Source organism: Grammomys surdaster, unplaced genomic scaffold, assembly GCF_004785775.1.
Source record: "Grammomys surdaster isolate TR1022 unplaced genomic scaffold, NIH_TR_1.0 229, whole genome shotgun sequence".
NCBI lineage: Eukaryota > Metazoa > Chordata > Mammalia > Rodentia > Muridae > Grammomys > Grammomys surdaster.
Genome location: NW_021604674.1, coordinates 4,158,277 through 4,172,563, shown reverse-complemented (window position 1 = coordinate 4,172,563; position 14,287 = coordinate 4,158,277). Strand labels below are relative to the sequence as shown.

The 14,287-nt window shown below is 39.2% G+C and overlaps 1 protein-coding gene across 2 annotated transcripts in view; it reads right to left on the bottom strand.

The window, feature by feature from the left end:
• Positions 1–14,287, bottom strand: part of Tbc1d12 (TBC1 domain family member 12) — an 82,515-nt gene that overhangs the window by 53,856 nt on the left and 14,372 nt on the right. For both annotated transcript variants that reach the window (XM_028773499.1, XM_028773500.1), the window contains exon 2: positions 332–455. In XM_028773499.1, coding sequence (XP_028629332.1) covers positions 332–455 — 124 coding nt within the window. The remainder of the gene's footprint in view (positions 1–331; positions 456–14,287) is intronic.

Here is a 14,287-nt window from a genome sequence, read left to right as displayed (position 1 = left end):
ACAGTCGTCACCTCTGACCCAGTGCTCACAGTCGTCACCTCTGATCCGGTGTCACAGTCGTCACCTCTGACCCAGTGTCACAGTCGTCACCTCTGACCAGGTGCATATACATAAGATAAAAATAAATCTTTAAAAAGTAGTTTTAAAAAGCTTTTAACAAAGAAAACAATGCTGCATTTGTGACAGGCCCCATTATGTAGCCCATGTTGGCTTGTATTCCCTACGTATAAATTTAGGGTGACCCTGCCACCTTAGATTCTCATGATCTCACCTGGCAAATGAACAATGCTTTAAGAGCTCTGGGAAATTTCCCAGTCATTTTAGTACTTACCTGCTGAATAATTTTGGACGTTTTCTGAAGATTTTCTCTGGGAGGGACTTTACCAAATAATTTCCAGCCAGGAGCACTATGAACAACTGATTTAAGTTCCTTTGTCCTTTTTGGGAAAAGGTTTCTGTAACACAGAAAATTTACATGAATTGTTTCCATAACTAGGGAACTATTAATTAGTAATTTAAAATGCATATTTATTTCCAAAGCAAATTTAAAATATTTTTTAAAAAATTATCCCTAACATGTATACAAATATTGCTTGGAATAACTCAGTTAAGACTATCTGACTTATACAAATGTTCTAGTACAATCATCCATATAGATTTTTAGGTAGAATATCTGATACTCAGGCTGACTTCCAACTACCCATATATCCTATGATGGCACTGAACTCCTGATCCTCCTGCCTCTACCTCTCAAGTACTAGGATTACAGATACATGCCACCATGCCCAGCTATCAACAAAAATACTGGCAAGATTAACAATAAAGAAAAGTGAGAGCCATAAATTAAATATATTTAAGTCCATGATTCAGATATTTAATAAAAAGATCAAAAATCTAAGAGTCCAAGAGCTTAGATAATATAGTGTTTACTTTTAAAAATACTTATTCTATTTTGTGTGGCTATGTTACATGTCTGAGCATGTGCATCATGAACACAAAGGAGCCTCTGGAAGTCAGAAGTGCCTTGGACCTCCTGGAATTATAGCTATAAATGGTTGTGAGCCACCATACAGGTGGTAGGAATCAAACCCAGGTCCTCTGCCAGACTAAGACCTCTTAATTACTTAGCTATCTCTCCAGTCCCAGGTAATAGAACATTTCGAAAATTACTATTTAGTTACTTTTAGTAATACTTTTAAATATTTGTAATAAAAGTACATCTACTGCTGTCCCACCATTATTAATTGCTTTTCCTAAAACAACTATGTAACAAAGCTTATTGCAGAAAGGCCAGCACATAATCACAGAAGAAAGTTCTCTCACTGAAGATCTAAGAAAAAAGATGCAAGGGAAAAGAAAGAGAGGGAAAGACAAGCAATGTCAAACCACAACACATGGTCTATTAATTTTACTTATTATTACACCTATTTTTATTGTATGTGTATGTATGCATACATGCTTGTGGCATTCTATGTGTGAGTGGAAGCCAGAAGATATCTTGTGGAAGTTGCTTCTCTATTCATTCTGTGAGTTCTAGGGGATGGAATTCAGGTTGTCAAGCTTGGTGGCAAGTGCTTTTTCCCATTAAGGCATCTCCCTTGCCCCAGTGGTTGGCTAATTTAAAATGTGTGGTATATGTACGCACTTTACAAACTGTACCTCATGGTTCACGGTCATCTTTAAACATGTTGGGGTAGGAGAAATCTTTAAGCATTTCTTTTTTTAAAAATGAATTTTTGTTCAGCTTTCTCAGTAGAGGGCACCTGGAGAATGGTGACTGAGAAAAGGGCCTCCTTGTGGTGTCTAGCTCCTGCACAATGGGCAGTGATACAGCCATGGTACATTCAGGGGACATATACCTAGACTCTGTAGTCCCTCACCGAACTGACAGGCTCAGCCTGGAGACGGCATCCCTGCATCCCTCTGCACTTGGAAACTGACCCCAGCAAAGGCCTATCAACACCAGTGAATCAGTTCTCTCCCCAGTTCCCACAAACTCATCTGTGCCTTGTCCCCAGGCAACTCTGCCAGGCTCTCTTCCCTATTATGCTCCTTTCATTCTGAAAGTCCTCCTTCTGTCCATATTAATAAACAGAAGAAAGCTTCTGTTGTCATAGTTTATGTAAAGAACTATTGGAAGTGACACCAAGAGCAAAATTCATAAAATAAAAATTACTCTGAATTGAACTTAATCAAATTTAAGTATCTGCACTTCAAAAAAACATCACTACCACAAAGTGGACAGCATATAAAATTTAGGTCATCTCTCCCACAAAAGTAGAACTAAACTAGAAATAACTGGAAATAACTACTATAGAACTTCAGAGCTTTTTTAAAAATATATTTTTATTAGATACTTTATTTACATTTCAGATGTTAACCCCTTTCCCCATTTCTCCACCCACCAAGGAACCTCCCCATCCCATCTTTCCTCCTCCTGCTTCTATAAGGATGTGCCCCCACCCACTCACACCTCCCCGTCCTCGAATTCACCCACACTGGGGCATCCAGCCTTCACTGGACCAAGGACCTCCTCTCCCACCTATGCCAGACAAGGCCATCCTCCCCTACATATACAGCTGGAGCCATGGGTCCCTCCCTATGTGCTCCCAGGCTGGTGGTTTAGACCCTGGGAGCTCTGGTTGGTTGGTATTGTTGCTCTCCTCATGGGGCTGTAAACCCTTTCAGCTCCTTCAGGCTTCTCTCTAACTCCTCCGTTAGGAACCCCTTGATCAGTTCAATGGTTAGCTGTGAGCATCTGCCTCTGAATATGTCAGGCTCTGGCAGACCTCTAAGGAGACAGCTATATCAGACTCCTGTCAGCATGCACTTCCTGGTATCCACATCAGCATCTACCTTTGGTGACTGCACATGAGATTTTTAATAACCAGATAGAGAAGATGACGATCTTTTTAAACATAAGAAATATACATAAACCAATTAGCATGTCCTGTTCACTAGAGCAACCCCTTCCACTTCTTGTGGCAATGGGACAATAGTCTTTGTTCCTGGAGTGGTTGACCAGTACTAGGAAAAGAGTGGATGACAGCCTTCAAACCAAGGCACTGTGCACTGTTGGTCTGGGAGTGCCCTGGGCCCTGGCACAGATATCAGCATCAGCTTCAGTTCTCTCCCCAACAGCAGTTTGTATGGATATCTATCAAACCACTAAATGAGGCAGGAACCTTTGCATTCCCCTTTTTGAAGCCAGAAGTGTAAGAAAAAACTGTCATGTTAAAGCAGACCACAGAATAGAAACATGTAGCCATATTAAAAAATACACTTTGCAAAAATAGCTTCTAAAAATATATCCTAGCGTTCAACAAACAAAACTCAGCAAGTGCTAAGTGGAAGAACAGACTTAACACAGTGCCTAGAATGCCTATAATTCCCAACAACAAACTATGAAAACATCTAGAGAAACAATCCAGAAACCATCTCTGAAGAAACCCAAACAGTAAGGTTACTGTTTAATGTTACATCAATCTAACCACTCTAGAAAATACAGGAAGCCACTGAGAGCTAAAGGATATCAGGGGCAATGCAGGAGCTAAATGGAAATATTAACACATGGGCAGAATGTTTCCTGCATCAAGGACACTTTCAAGAGTTTAAAAAGAGGCACTGAAGAGATGGTGTAGCAGTTGAAGAAGCGCACTTCAGTCTTCCAGGGGACCTAAATTCAATTCCCAGCACCCATGTCAGTCGGTCACAACTGCCTGTAACTCCAGCTCCAGGGGATCCAACATCATTCTCTGGCCTCCTCAAACACTGTACTCATGTGCACAAAATAATTTTGTATTTTGTGAGTATCTTATTGATTGATTGATTGATTGATTGATTGACTGAGACAGGTTCTCTCTGTCTCTGGCTGTCCTGGAATTCACTATGTAGAATGGTACAATCTTGAACTCACAGGGATCCATCTACCTCTGCCTCCCAATAGCTGGGACTAAAGGCAGTGGGTATGTTTTAAAAAAAAGAATTTTATTTTGGGAACTTGAGAATTGGTTCAGTGGTTAAGAGCACTTGTCACTCTTGCAGAGGACCTGGGCTTGACTCCCAGCCACCCACATGGTAGCTTACACCCATCCATAACCCAGTTCGAGTAGATCCATATCACCTCTTCTGGCTTCTGTTGGCACCAGGCACGCATGTGGTACCTAGTCACACATGTGGGTAAAATTCTCATGCACATAAAAGTAAATACATCTTTACTTTATCCATAACCCAACCCTAAAATGACAGAATGAAGGAGGAATATGCCTGACGTTGACTTCTGGCATCTGCACACATGCGTATACGCGCATGTACACATGCATGCATCCATGTTCATGGTCAAAATTTGACTACACATTTTACCCAAATTAGATTACAACTAATAAGTAGCCAGGTAGTGATGGCTCATGCCTTTAATCTCAGCACTTGTGAGACAGAGGCAAGGGGATCTCTTCAAGTTGGAGGTCAACCTAGTCTACAGAGCTAGTTAAGACAGTCAAGGCTATGCAATATAATCCTGTCTCAAAAAGAAAGACTATTAAGCTACATGTAATGATGTTTGATAGCATTAGAAAGTAGAAAAATGTAAATTAAAACTACAGTGAGTGGATAGAGAGATAGATCAGTGGTTAAAAACACTCTGCCTTTCCAGAGGACCCAGGTTCAGTTCCCAGTACTCACACGGCAGCTAACAACTTTTCTTTCTTTTTTTTCAATGGTTTATTATTTATTTTCACTTTATGTACATTGGTGTTTTGCCTGCAAACACTTCCAAAAGGTTATATCCTTTAAGACTCTACTAGCAATGTAAAAGAGCTCTTATTCTTCCTTGTATTTATCATTGTGAGAATTACAATTTTTATAATTACAGTTCTTATCAAGGATATGAAGTAATGTTTCATTGTAGGATTTGAATTTATTTTAATAATTTGTCAGAATCCATCTAAGAGAGATGAAAAGTTAACATAATTTTCTGAAGATGGCTCATCATTTTGCATGGCTGTAATGGATAAACTCTAAAACCACAAGGTTTTTGGAGAGTTCATGTCAGAACTGATTCTTGTTCTTGTGTCTTTCCTGTTGTTGTTAAATAGCATAATGATCCCTGGCATTAGCCCACTCTACTGGACAGATTTTCTGCAGATCAATGAAGATGTACTCTCTTGTAGTAAGGCTATGTAGACAAATAGATGATTTTTTTTTAAATTCCTAATAATGATTTTATAGAATTCCTAAACTTATACAAGTAATTTTGAGCCCTCTATAGAAGGATTCCAATTAGGGCTCTGTAAACATTTATGTGTTACTAGCCAATTGCACTAGAATAGAGAGAAGGCTTGAAACATATTTACAGTCAGGGAAAACATTCCTTCTAGGCAGTTGTAAAACCATTATCTAATAACTAAGGTCATAAACTTGGAATGAACAATTTATTGTAGGTACAAGGACAAAAAATAAAATATTGTCTGGTTTATCTATACAAACCTTTGAAACTAATGAGACATTAGGCAGATGATTTGCCTCTTGATAAAACCATGCAAACTTAAGACATAAGAATTATTGTTTTGCCGGGCAGTGGTGGCGCACGCCTTTAATTTCAGCACTTGGGAGGCAGAGGCAGGCGGATTTCTGAGTTCGAGGCCAGCCTGGTCTACAGAGTGAGTTCCAGGACAGCCAGGGCTACACAGAGAAACCCTGTCTCAAAAAAAAAAAAAAATATATATATATATATATATATATATAGTGTTCAGCTCTTAATGACCTGTGGAGCTAGTGGTCGATAATGAATGTTTAATTAGATAACTAGTCTTAATGAAAATGTATGTAAACATCTCTGTTGTAAGTTCTTATTCAATTTATGATTTGAATATGTTTGAACTTGTGAACTTTTGAAAAAAGATGCTTGGAATATCATGTGACCAAGTATACTGAGAAAGTGTGACAGAGAACAACGATAGTCAGGATTTTCTCAATGACATTAGAATGTGGGTTCCCTTTTCTTTTTTCCTAGAAATAAAGATTAGAGTCTGTTTTAAAGTATTTCTTTCTGTGAGTGTAGCTTTCTCTACCTGACAAGGAGCTAGAGAACTCCCAGCCTCAGGTGGGGCTGAGAAAGACCTTGGTCTTAACGACTGGGTATTAATCACTAGAGGCCTAAGGCTTCCAGCCTCAGAATAACTTAGTCAAGAAAGATAAACAATATTAATAGTAAGTTTTCTTTCACAAAACCAAGTTTTGCCCCTTTTAACGCTCCTCCCAGTACCCACCGGCCCACTGCTCTCCAGAGAGAACTGGTACTAGGGCGAGCTCCCAGGCAACTGTTATTTTTATTTTATGTGTATGTGTATTTTGCCTGCATGTAAATAAGTGTACCTCAGTATACAGAGATGTCCACAGAAGAAAAAAGAGGGCATCAGATTCCCTAGAACTTTGAGTTATAGAAAATTCTGAGCTGGGGTTGGAGAGATGCTTGAGAAGTTGAGCACTGGCTGCACTTCCAGAGGATCCAGGTTCAAGTCAACACCCACAAGGCAGCTCACAACTGTCTCTCTACCCCAGCTCCAGGGGATTCAACATACAAGCATACAGGCATGGATGGGTTGATAGTAAGAGCACTTGCTGCTTTTCCAGAAGACCGGGATTCAGTTCCCAGTACCTAAATGTCATCAATAATTGAATACATAAACAGAATGTGATATGGTAGATACATACAAGGGAATAATATACATCAAGAAAATGACTGTTATATGGATAAACTAAAAACCAACAAAAAAAAATCTAGATCGAGGAAGCCAAATACTTAAGACCACATACTGTATAATCAACTTATGTAAATTATCCAGGAAAAGTAAATCTGTGGAGTGAAAAGTTAAATCAGGAGCTACCTTAGGTTGAAGTTAGGACTGAAGACAAGTGAGCATAAGGAATCTCTTTGGTGTGATAAAAATATCTAAAACACTGTGATGGTTACACAGCTATAAGCGTACTAATAACCACTGAAACCCATGTTTAAAATGAGTAGAGCCCACATACAGTACATGCATCATATTAACATAGTTACAGATTCTTAGCCTAACAAAACAAATACATACTGGTCTTCTTTCAGGGTTAGTAAGAAAGACACAACTTCCAATGTAATTTATCAGAAACAAAAAGGCAGAAATAAAGGAATAAAAACCAAAAAAGATAAAACAAGAAGTTTTAAAACAATATTAAAATAAACATTTGCTAATAATTTACAGCATTGGCAAAATATAGAAAAATAGAAATTAATAGATCCAAAAGATAAGAAAAAAACTGTTGGGCTGGAGAGATGGCTCAGCAGTTAAGAGCACTGACTACTCTTCCAGAGGTCCTGAGTTCAATTCCCAGTAATCACATGGTAGCTCACAACCATCTGTAATGGGGATCTGATGCCTTCTTCTGGTGTGTCTAAAGACAGCAATGGTGTACTCACATACATGAAATAACATGAAATAAATAAATCTTTAAAAAAAAAAAACAGAAAGAAAATAACTGTCAGTGGTCCCATTTTAATAACAAGTTAAAATTATCTCTTCAAAATTATCAGGCAAAAAAGGTCATATGATAATTCTATCAAATCGTCAAAACATAGAACAGTTGCACCAAAATTTTGTTTATTTATTTAAGGTTTTCCTTTATCTTTAATTACATATGTGCACGTGAGCCTGGACAAGGGTATCTGTATTTGTACAGTCTCTGTGGAAGCCAGAAAAGAGGGCACTGTATCTACTGGAGCTTGAGTTACATTACAGGAGGGTGAGAGCTGCCCCACCTGGAAGCTAGAACCAAACTCAAGTCCTCAGAAAAGGCAGTACCTATTCTTACCTCCTAAGCCACCCATCTATCCAGCACCCTATTTATATCAATAGTTTGTAAAGTACTCTGACGAACAACAGAGGGCAATGCTGTCAACACTGTAAGGCATTGCAGAGTTGGTGCTGCCAAATGCAATGCTAGTACTCCAGAGACTGACTAAAAGACAGCTGACCTCAGGCCAGCACGGACTAGAGTTGAGGCTCACCTAGCTTATATAACAGCAGTTCTCAGCCTGCGGGTCACAACGACTTTGAGAGCTGAACAACTCTTTCACGGGGGTCATCTAAGACCATCAAAAAAGTTATATTACAATTCACAATAGTAGCAAAATTACAATTATGAAGTAGCAAAAAAAACTGTCTTGTGGTTGGGGTTCACCACAACATGAGGAGCTGTATTAAAGGATTGCAACTTTAAGAAAGTTGAGAACAAAAAAAAAAGGTTGAGAACCACTGCTAACTATATAATGAGATCAAGCTATATAATTTTTTTTTTGTTAAAGCCAACACGAACTTAATAGAAAATCAAACTGCATGTTACAGTACAATTACAGAGCAATCTAATTCAACTTTTTTTTTTTTCCCAAGACAGGGTTTCTCTGTGTAGCCCTGGCTGTCCTGGAATTCACTCTGTAGACCAGGCTAGCCTCGAACTCTCGAACTCAGAAATCCGCCTGCCTCTGCCTCTGCCTCCCAAGTGCTGGGATTAAAGGCGTGTGCCACCACTGCCCGGCCTAAATCAACATTCATAAAGATGAAAAATACTAAGTAGTAAGGTAAATATAATCTTCCACAAGCCCACAAGGTAATCATTTATGACTAAGTTGGGTTTACCTAAAAAATGCAAGGGTGTGAGCCAGTGCAACGGCTCAGTGGAAATGGGTGCTTACTATCTATCAAACCTGATGACCTAACCCACAGAGCAGAAGGAAAGAACCCACTCTCACAAGCTGTCCTCCGATCTCTCGGTGCACATGCGTTAGCAGTTGACCTCCTCCCCCCACACAAATAAAACGTTAATGTTTAAATGCAAGAATAGTAAAATATTAAGCTATTAATATTTTTAATGTTTTTCAGTAAATTAATACATTAAATGTTATTTAACACATTTACAGAAAAATTGTATGATCATCTCAGTAACAGCGAAAACTGTTAAGACCTAAAGCAAACTTACTTAATTTGGTAGACACTTACTTAAAAAAAAAAAAACAAAAAAGCCCTATAGTTGTTTTTTTTTGTTGTTGGTTTTGTTTTTAGTTTTGTTGTGTTGTGTTTTGGTTTTGGCTTGGTTTTGGTTTTTGAAACAGGGTCTCTCCACATAGCTCTCACTGTCCTAGAACTCACTGTGCAGACCAACATAGGCAGAGCTCTGCCTGCATGTTTGGATATTTTGTCTACATGTAGCATGCACGAGTATGTACCACATGTGAGCAGTACCTACAGAGGCCAGAATTGAATCTCTGGGCCTGGAGTTATAGATGATTGGAAGCTGCCATGTGGCACTAAGAATCAAACCTGGGTCCTCTGGAAGAGAAGTCAGTGCTCTCAACTGCTGAGCAGTCTCTCCAGCCCTTAATATAGGTTATCCTTTTTTTTTTTTTTTTTTTTTTTTTGGTTTTTCGAGACTGGGTTTCTCTGTGTAGCCCTGGCTGTCCTGGAACTCACTCTGTAGACCAGGCTAGCCTCGAACTCTCGAACTCAGAAATCCGCCTGCCTCTGCCTCCCAATTATAGGTTATTCTTGATAAAATGTCACAACCAAATTGTTTTAAAATCAGAAACAAGATAAGATGCTATCATTCCTACTCCTGTCTATTATATTGAAGGTTCTTACTTAGTAAAATAAGACAAGGAAAATAAATAAATGACAGAAAGATTGAAAAGGAAGAAGCAAAAGTCATAATTATAGATAAAACAAAAATCAGCTTTTGATTCTGTGCCCATCAACAGCAGTTAGAAATGTAAAATTTAGCAAGATACAACAACAAAGAAAAAAATACAAGTAAGTTAACTTGGAATGAATCTAACAAAATTTCATAAAAACTTTTAGTGTCAGGTGTAGTGGTACAGGAACTCATGAGGCAGAAGCAAGCAGACAAGGGCAGCCTTATGAATATAGTGAGTTCCATGACGCCTAGGGCTAGGTAGAAGGACCTATCTCAACAAGCAAACAAACAAAACTTAATGGAGAGAAAATTAAATGACCATACTGAAAAACATTAAGGATCTAGAACGAGGGCCAGGGAGATAGCTTGGCATGTAAAAGCACTCACTATAGATACTAAAGCAGAACGATCATAAGTTTGACGGAAGTGTAGACTACATACAGTGAGTTAGGGTGGGCAGCCTACTGGGCAAGGCTGCTTCAAAACAAACAAGGAAAAATGAGCAAACAGTGAAACAAAGGAAGACAAGTCAGAACAGTAACTGCTGTTCAGGGGTAACACAACTGTTGGCTAGTCAATGGCTGTATTTCAACTGAGTTGGCACAAGTGACATTTCTAAGGCTCGACAAAGGGTTCATCAGTGCATATTGTATATAATGATAATTCATATATTATCTATTTGATTTTTTAAATTTATTTACTCATGTGTATATATCTGTGTAAGGTTTGATGAATGGGGGCTGGAACATTGTCCCTTCCATCCATCAACTATGCATATGTATGTGTATGCATAAAGTTAGTGTGAGTGTGAGTTGGAACACTGTTTCTTCCACCCATCAACTATGTGTGTGTATGTATATATGTAAAGCTTGTCTGGGTGTGTATTGGAGCTTGCTCCATCACTAATTGTGTGTGTATATGTGTGTGTATGTATGTGTATGTGTGAAATGTTTGGAGCCTGCTTGCAGGAGCTTTGCTCTAAACATTCTATGTGTGAATATGTATGTCTGTAGTTATGTATGAATGTATATATGTATGTATATGCATCTATGCATATATTTGTGTGTATGAAGTTACTGGATTCTGCATTTTGTTTCATCCACTCGTGTGTGTGTGTGTGTGTAATTTTCTCTTTCCTTCCCTTTCTTGCCCACCTCCAAGGAGTTAAAAGAGTTCATAGTTTTTCTGCTGGCCACAGGGTGTACCAGCCCCAGTAAATTAAGCTTTGTTCCCTCAGAGAAGTCTGCTAAGTAAGTTCTCTAATCGCTGGCTGCCATTGACAGCAGCCCCTGTTGGTATCTGGTTCCACCTCCCACCCTCCATCAGCACCTCTAAGCACTGACCTCCAACAGCTGCCTGTCTCAGTTTACCTACCACATGGATGCCAAAGCCTCAGGCCACTCTTTTTGCTTCTAACTTTAGGCATAAATATCTGAGCCAAAATTGATAAATATCTCATGATTTTATATACTCCTCTTAGGGTTATTTTGCATCTATATTAACATTTATCTCACACATCACATTCTGGTACTCACTTGTCCAGGCGTGGGGGGGGGGACGACACAGGTTTAAAAGATCAGAAGTCATGGCCAATTGTAGCAGCACATGCCTTTAATCCCAGCATGCTGGAGGCAGAGGCCTGCCTTGTCTAACACAGTGAGTTCCAAGCCAGGCAGAGAGACTCTGCCTCAAACAACAACAAAAATCAGAAATCATGACTTGATCTTCATGATTTGTTCCAAAGTTGATCTGCTAAGAATACATCAACTTCCTGAACTTTGTTCCTAAATTTCCCTAAGACTAGAAGGCCACAATGAACATGCTAGAGAAACTACATAATTGATTCCCAGAAGCCTGAAGGACTGTCTTTTTAAAGTCTAGTACACTGGCTATCCAGCAGTATTTTGGATTAAAAATCTGGCACAAAGATTGCTTACATTCTTTCCAAGGCTCAATTATTTTTCATTTGAAAAAGACTTTCAGTGGACTAAACACACACAAAGAACTTTTCTGCAAGAAACTTAAAAAAAGTTTAATTCTAATATTTTTCTTTTTCAGTCTGTTTCTAGATCTTTGGCACTATTACAAATTCTAAAAAAATAAAAAATAATAAAGAAAAAATTTAATACACACTGCTTAACTACCCTATGTTCAGAGATCAGAACCATTAAAAAAGAAGGAAAAGCAATGACTTATTCTTTGTCAAAGAAGAGAAATTACAGTCAGACATGACGACACACACCTATAATCCAAGCATGAGGGAAATGGAGGCAGGAGGATGCCGATTTCCAGACCATCCCCCTCCACAGAGGCAATGTGAGGCTAGCCTGGCTACATGGAACACTTGAGAACCTGTCTTAAGACACAACCAAGCAACCACAACTGATGGTAACACTGAAGTGAAAACTGCCACTTTTATGGTATGTTAAAGCTGGTATGAGGGTTCCTGCTTGTGATCTAATCACTTTGGAAGCTGATGCAGGATGATTCTTGTGAGTCTAAAGCTACTCTAGGCTACTTAGTGAGTTTCAGGACAGTTTAGGTTACAAAGTCGGGTGCTAGTTGTTTTGTTTTACGAATTTTAGCTGGGTATGGAAGTGCATGCCTTTAATCCTACCCATAGGAGACAAAGACAAAGACAAAAGTGCCTCTAACTCCAACTCCACTGAATCCAAGACTCTGTTCTGGTCTTCTCTGGTATACAAAGACACACAATTAGACATAAAGTTCTTCCTCAAGACTGAATGAAGGGAAAGGATGCAGGGGAGAGGAGAAAATATACTACACTTAAAAGACAGTGTCTTTATGAAACCCACCACTACATACAGTGAATAAATACATGTAAGATACTTTCATAGCCAATGTGGTTACACGAATGTGGAAGGCTACAAGCCTTCTCATATGAAATGCACACTTTGAAGCAATGGTGCACTTATAAACATCTTTCTCAGGCAGCTATCTGTAGTTTCCCTTAAGTCTCATACTCAATGACCTCACCACTTTCAAGAGACACTGATGACTCCGATTCTGTCACTTGCCATGATCACACCTAATAAGCATTTGTGAAAGTTAGTTTTAAATTATACTAATCTTGTTCTTGTGCTCCATCCAACTATCAAGATGCTAGACAATTCACTTCATTCCCCATTTTTTTCCATCTTACACATTGCTAAAATGCCCTCGTTTAAACAGTTCAAAAGAGCCAGGGTGGAGGTGGTGGCAAACACCTTTAATCCTAGCACTTGGGAGCAGAGGCAGGTAGATCTCTGAGTTCAAAGCCAAGCCTAATCTATACAGCAAGTTTCAGGACAGATGGGATTATACAGAGAAACCCTGTCTCGAAAAATCAAAACAAACAGTGCAAAAGGAAAAAAAATATTTTCTTCACTTTCTAGAATAAACCTTAGTTGTCTTTACATTAGGAAGTCACCTTTAACATATGTTCTCTTTAAAAAAAATGTTGTAATGTGTATAGGTGTTTTTTCTACATGTGTGACTGTGTACCATATTTGTACCTGTAACTCAGAGAGGCCAGAAGAGTGTGCATCAGCTCTTGTGGGACTGGAGCTATAGTTGTGAGGGGCTCAGAGGACACTTGGTTCCCTGGAAGAACAGCGAATGCTCTTAACTGTTAGCCATCTCTCTAGGGTGAGGTGCGGGACAGACAGACAGACAGTTAGGGTGATCAATGCTGCAGTGAAACATCACAACTGAATGAAGCAATGTAGGGAGGAAGGGTTTATTTGTCTTACACTTCCACATCTCTAGGCATCATCAGTGAAGTCAGGGTGACAACTCAAACAGAGCAAGAACCTAGAGGCAGGAGCTAATGCAGGGGTCACAGAAGAATGCTGCTTACTGGCTCCATGTCTTGCTTTCTCTGTGCCTTACTCTATATGGCTTGCCCAGCCCGTGTACTTATAGAACCTAGGACCACAGGCCCGGGGTAGTCCCACCCACAAAGGTCTTAGTCTGCCAACATCAATCACTAATTAATAAAATGCCCTATAGACTTGCCTACAGCCCAATCTTAAGGAGCCATTTTCTCAATTGAGGTTCCCATCTCTCAACTGACTCTTAATTACGTCAGCATAAACCTAGCCAGTACAGAGACAGAGAAACAAAGATACATACAGAGAGACACAGAGACCAAGAGAGACTCTGATTTATTTTATGTGTATGGATGTTTTGACTGCATGTATGTCTGTGCACCATGCTGAGTGTCTGGTGCTCACAAAGGCCAGAAGAAGGCATCAGATCCTCTGGAACTAGAGTTTAAGATGCTTGTGAGATGCCTGTGGGAGCTGAGAACAGACCTCAAGCTGGGTCCCCTACAAGGGAAGTAAGCACTCTTAACTGCTGAGCTACCTCTTCTGATCCCCACAACTTAAAAGTTTTAACTCAATCGTCTATGTCTATGTAAAGAGGAAAATTTTAATTCCGAGCAGTTTAGAACTTAACAGAGACATATATACAAGTAATTGTGTTTGTAAATCTCAACATGACTTTAGCTCACTAATTCTCAAAATTGGTTAACTGCTATAACTATCACAATCTAGTTATG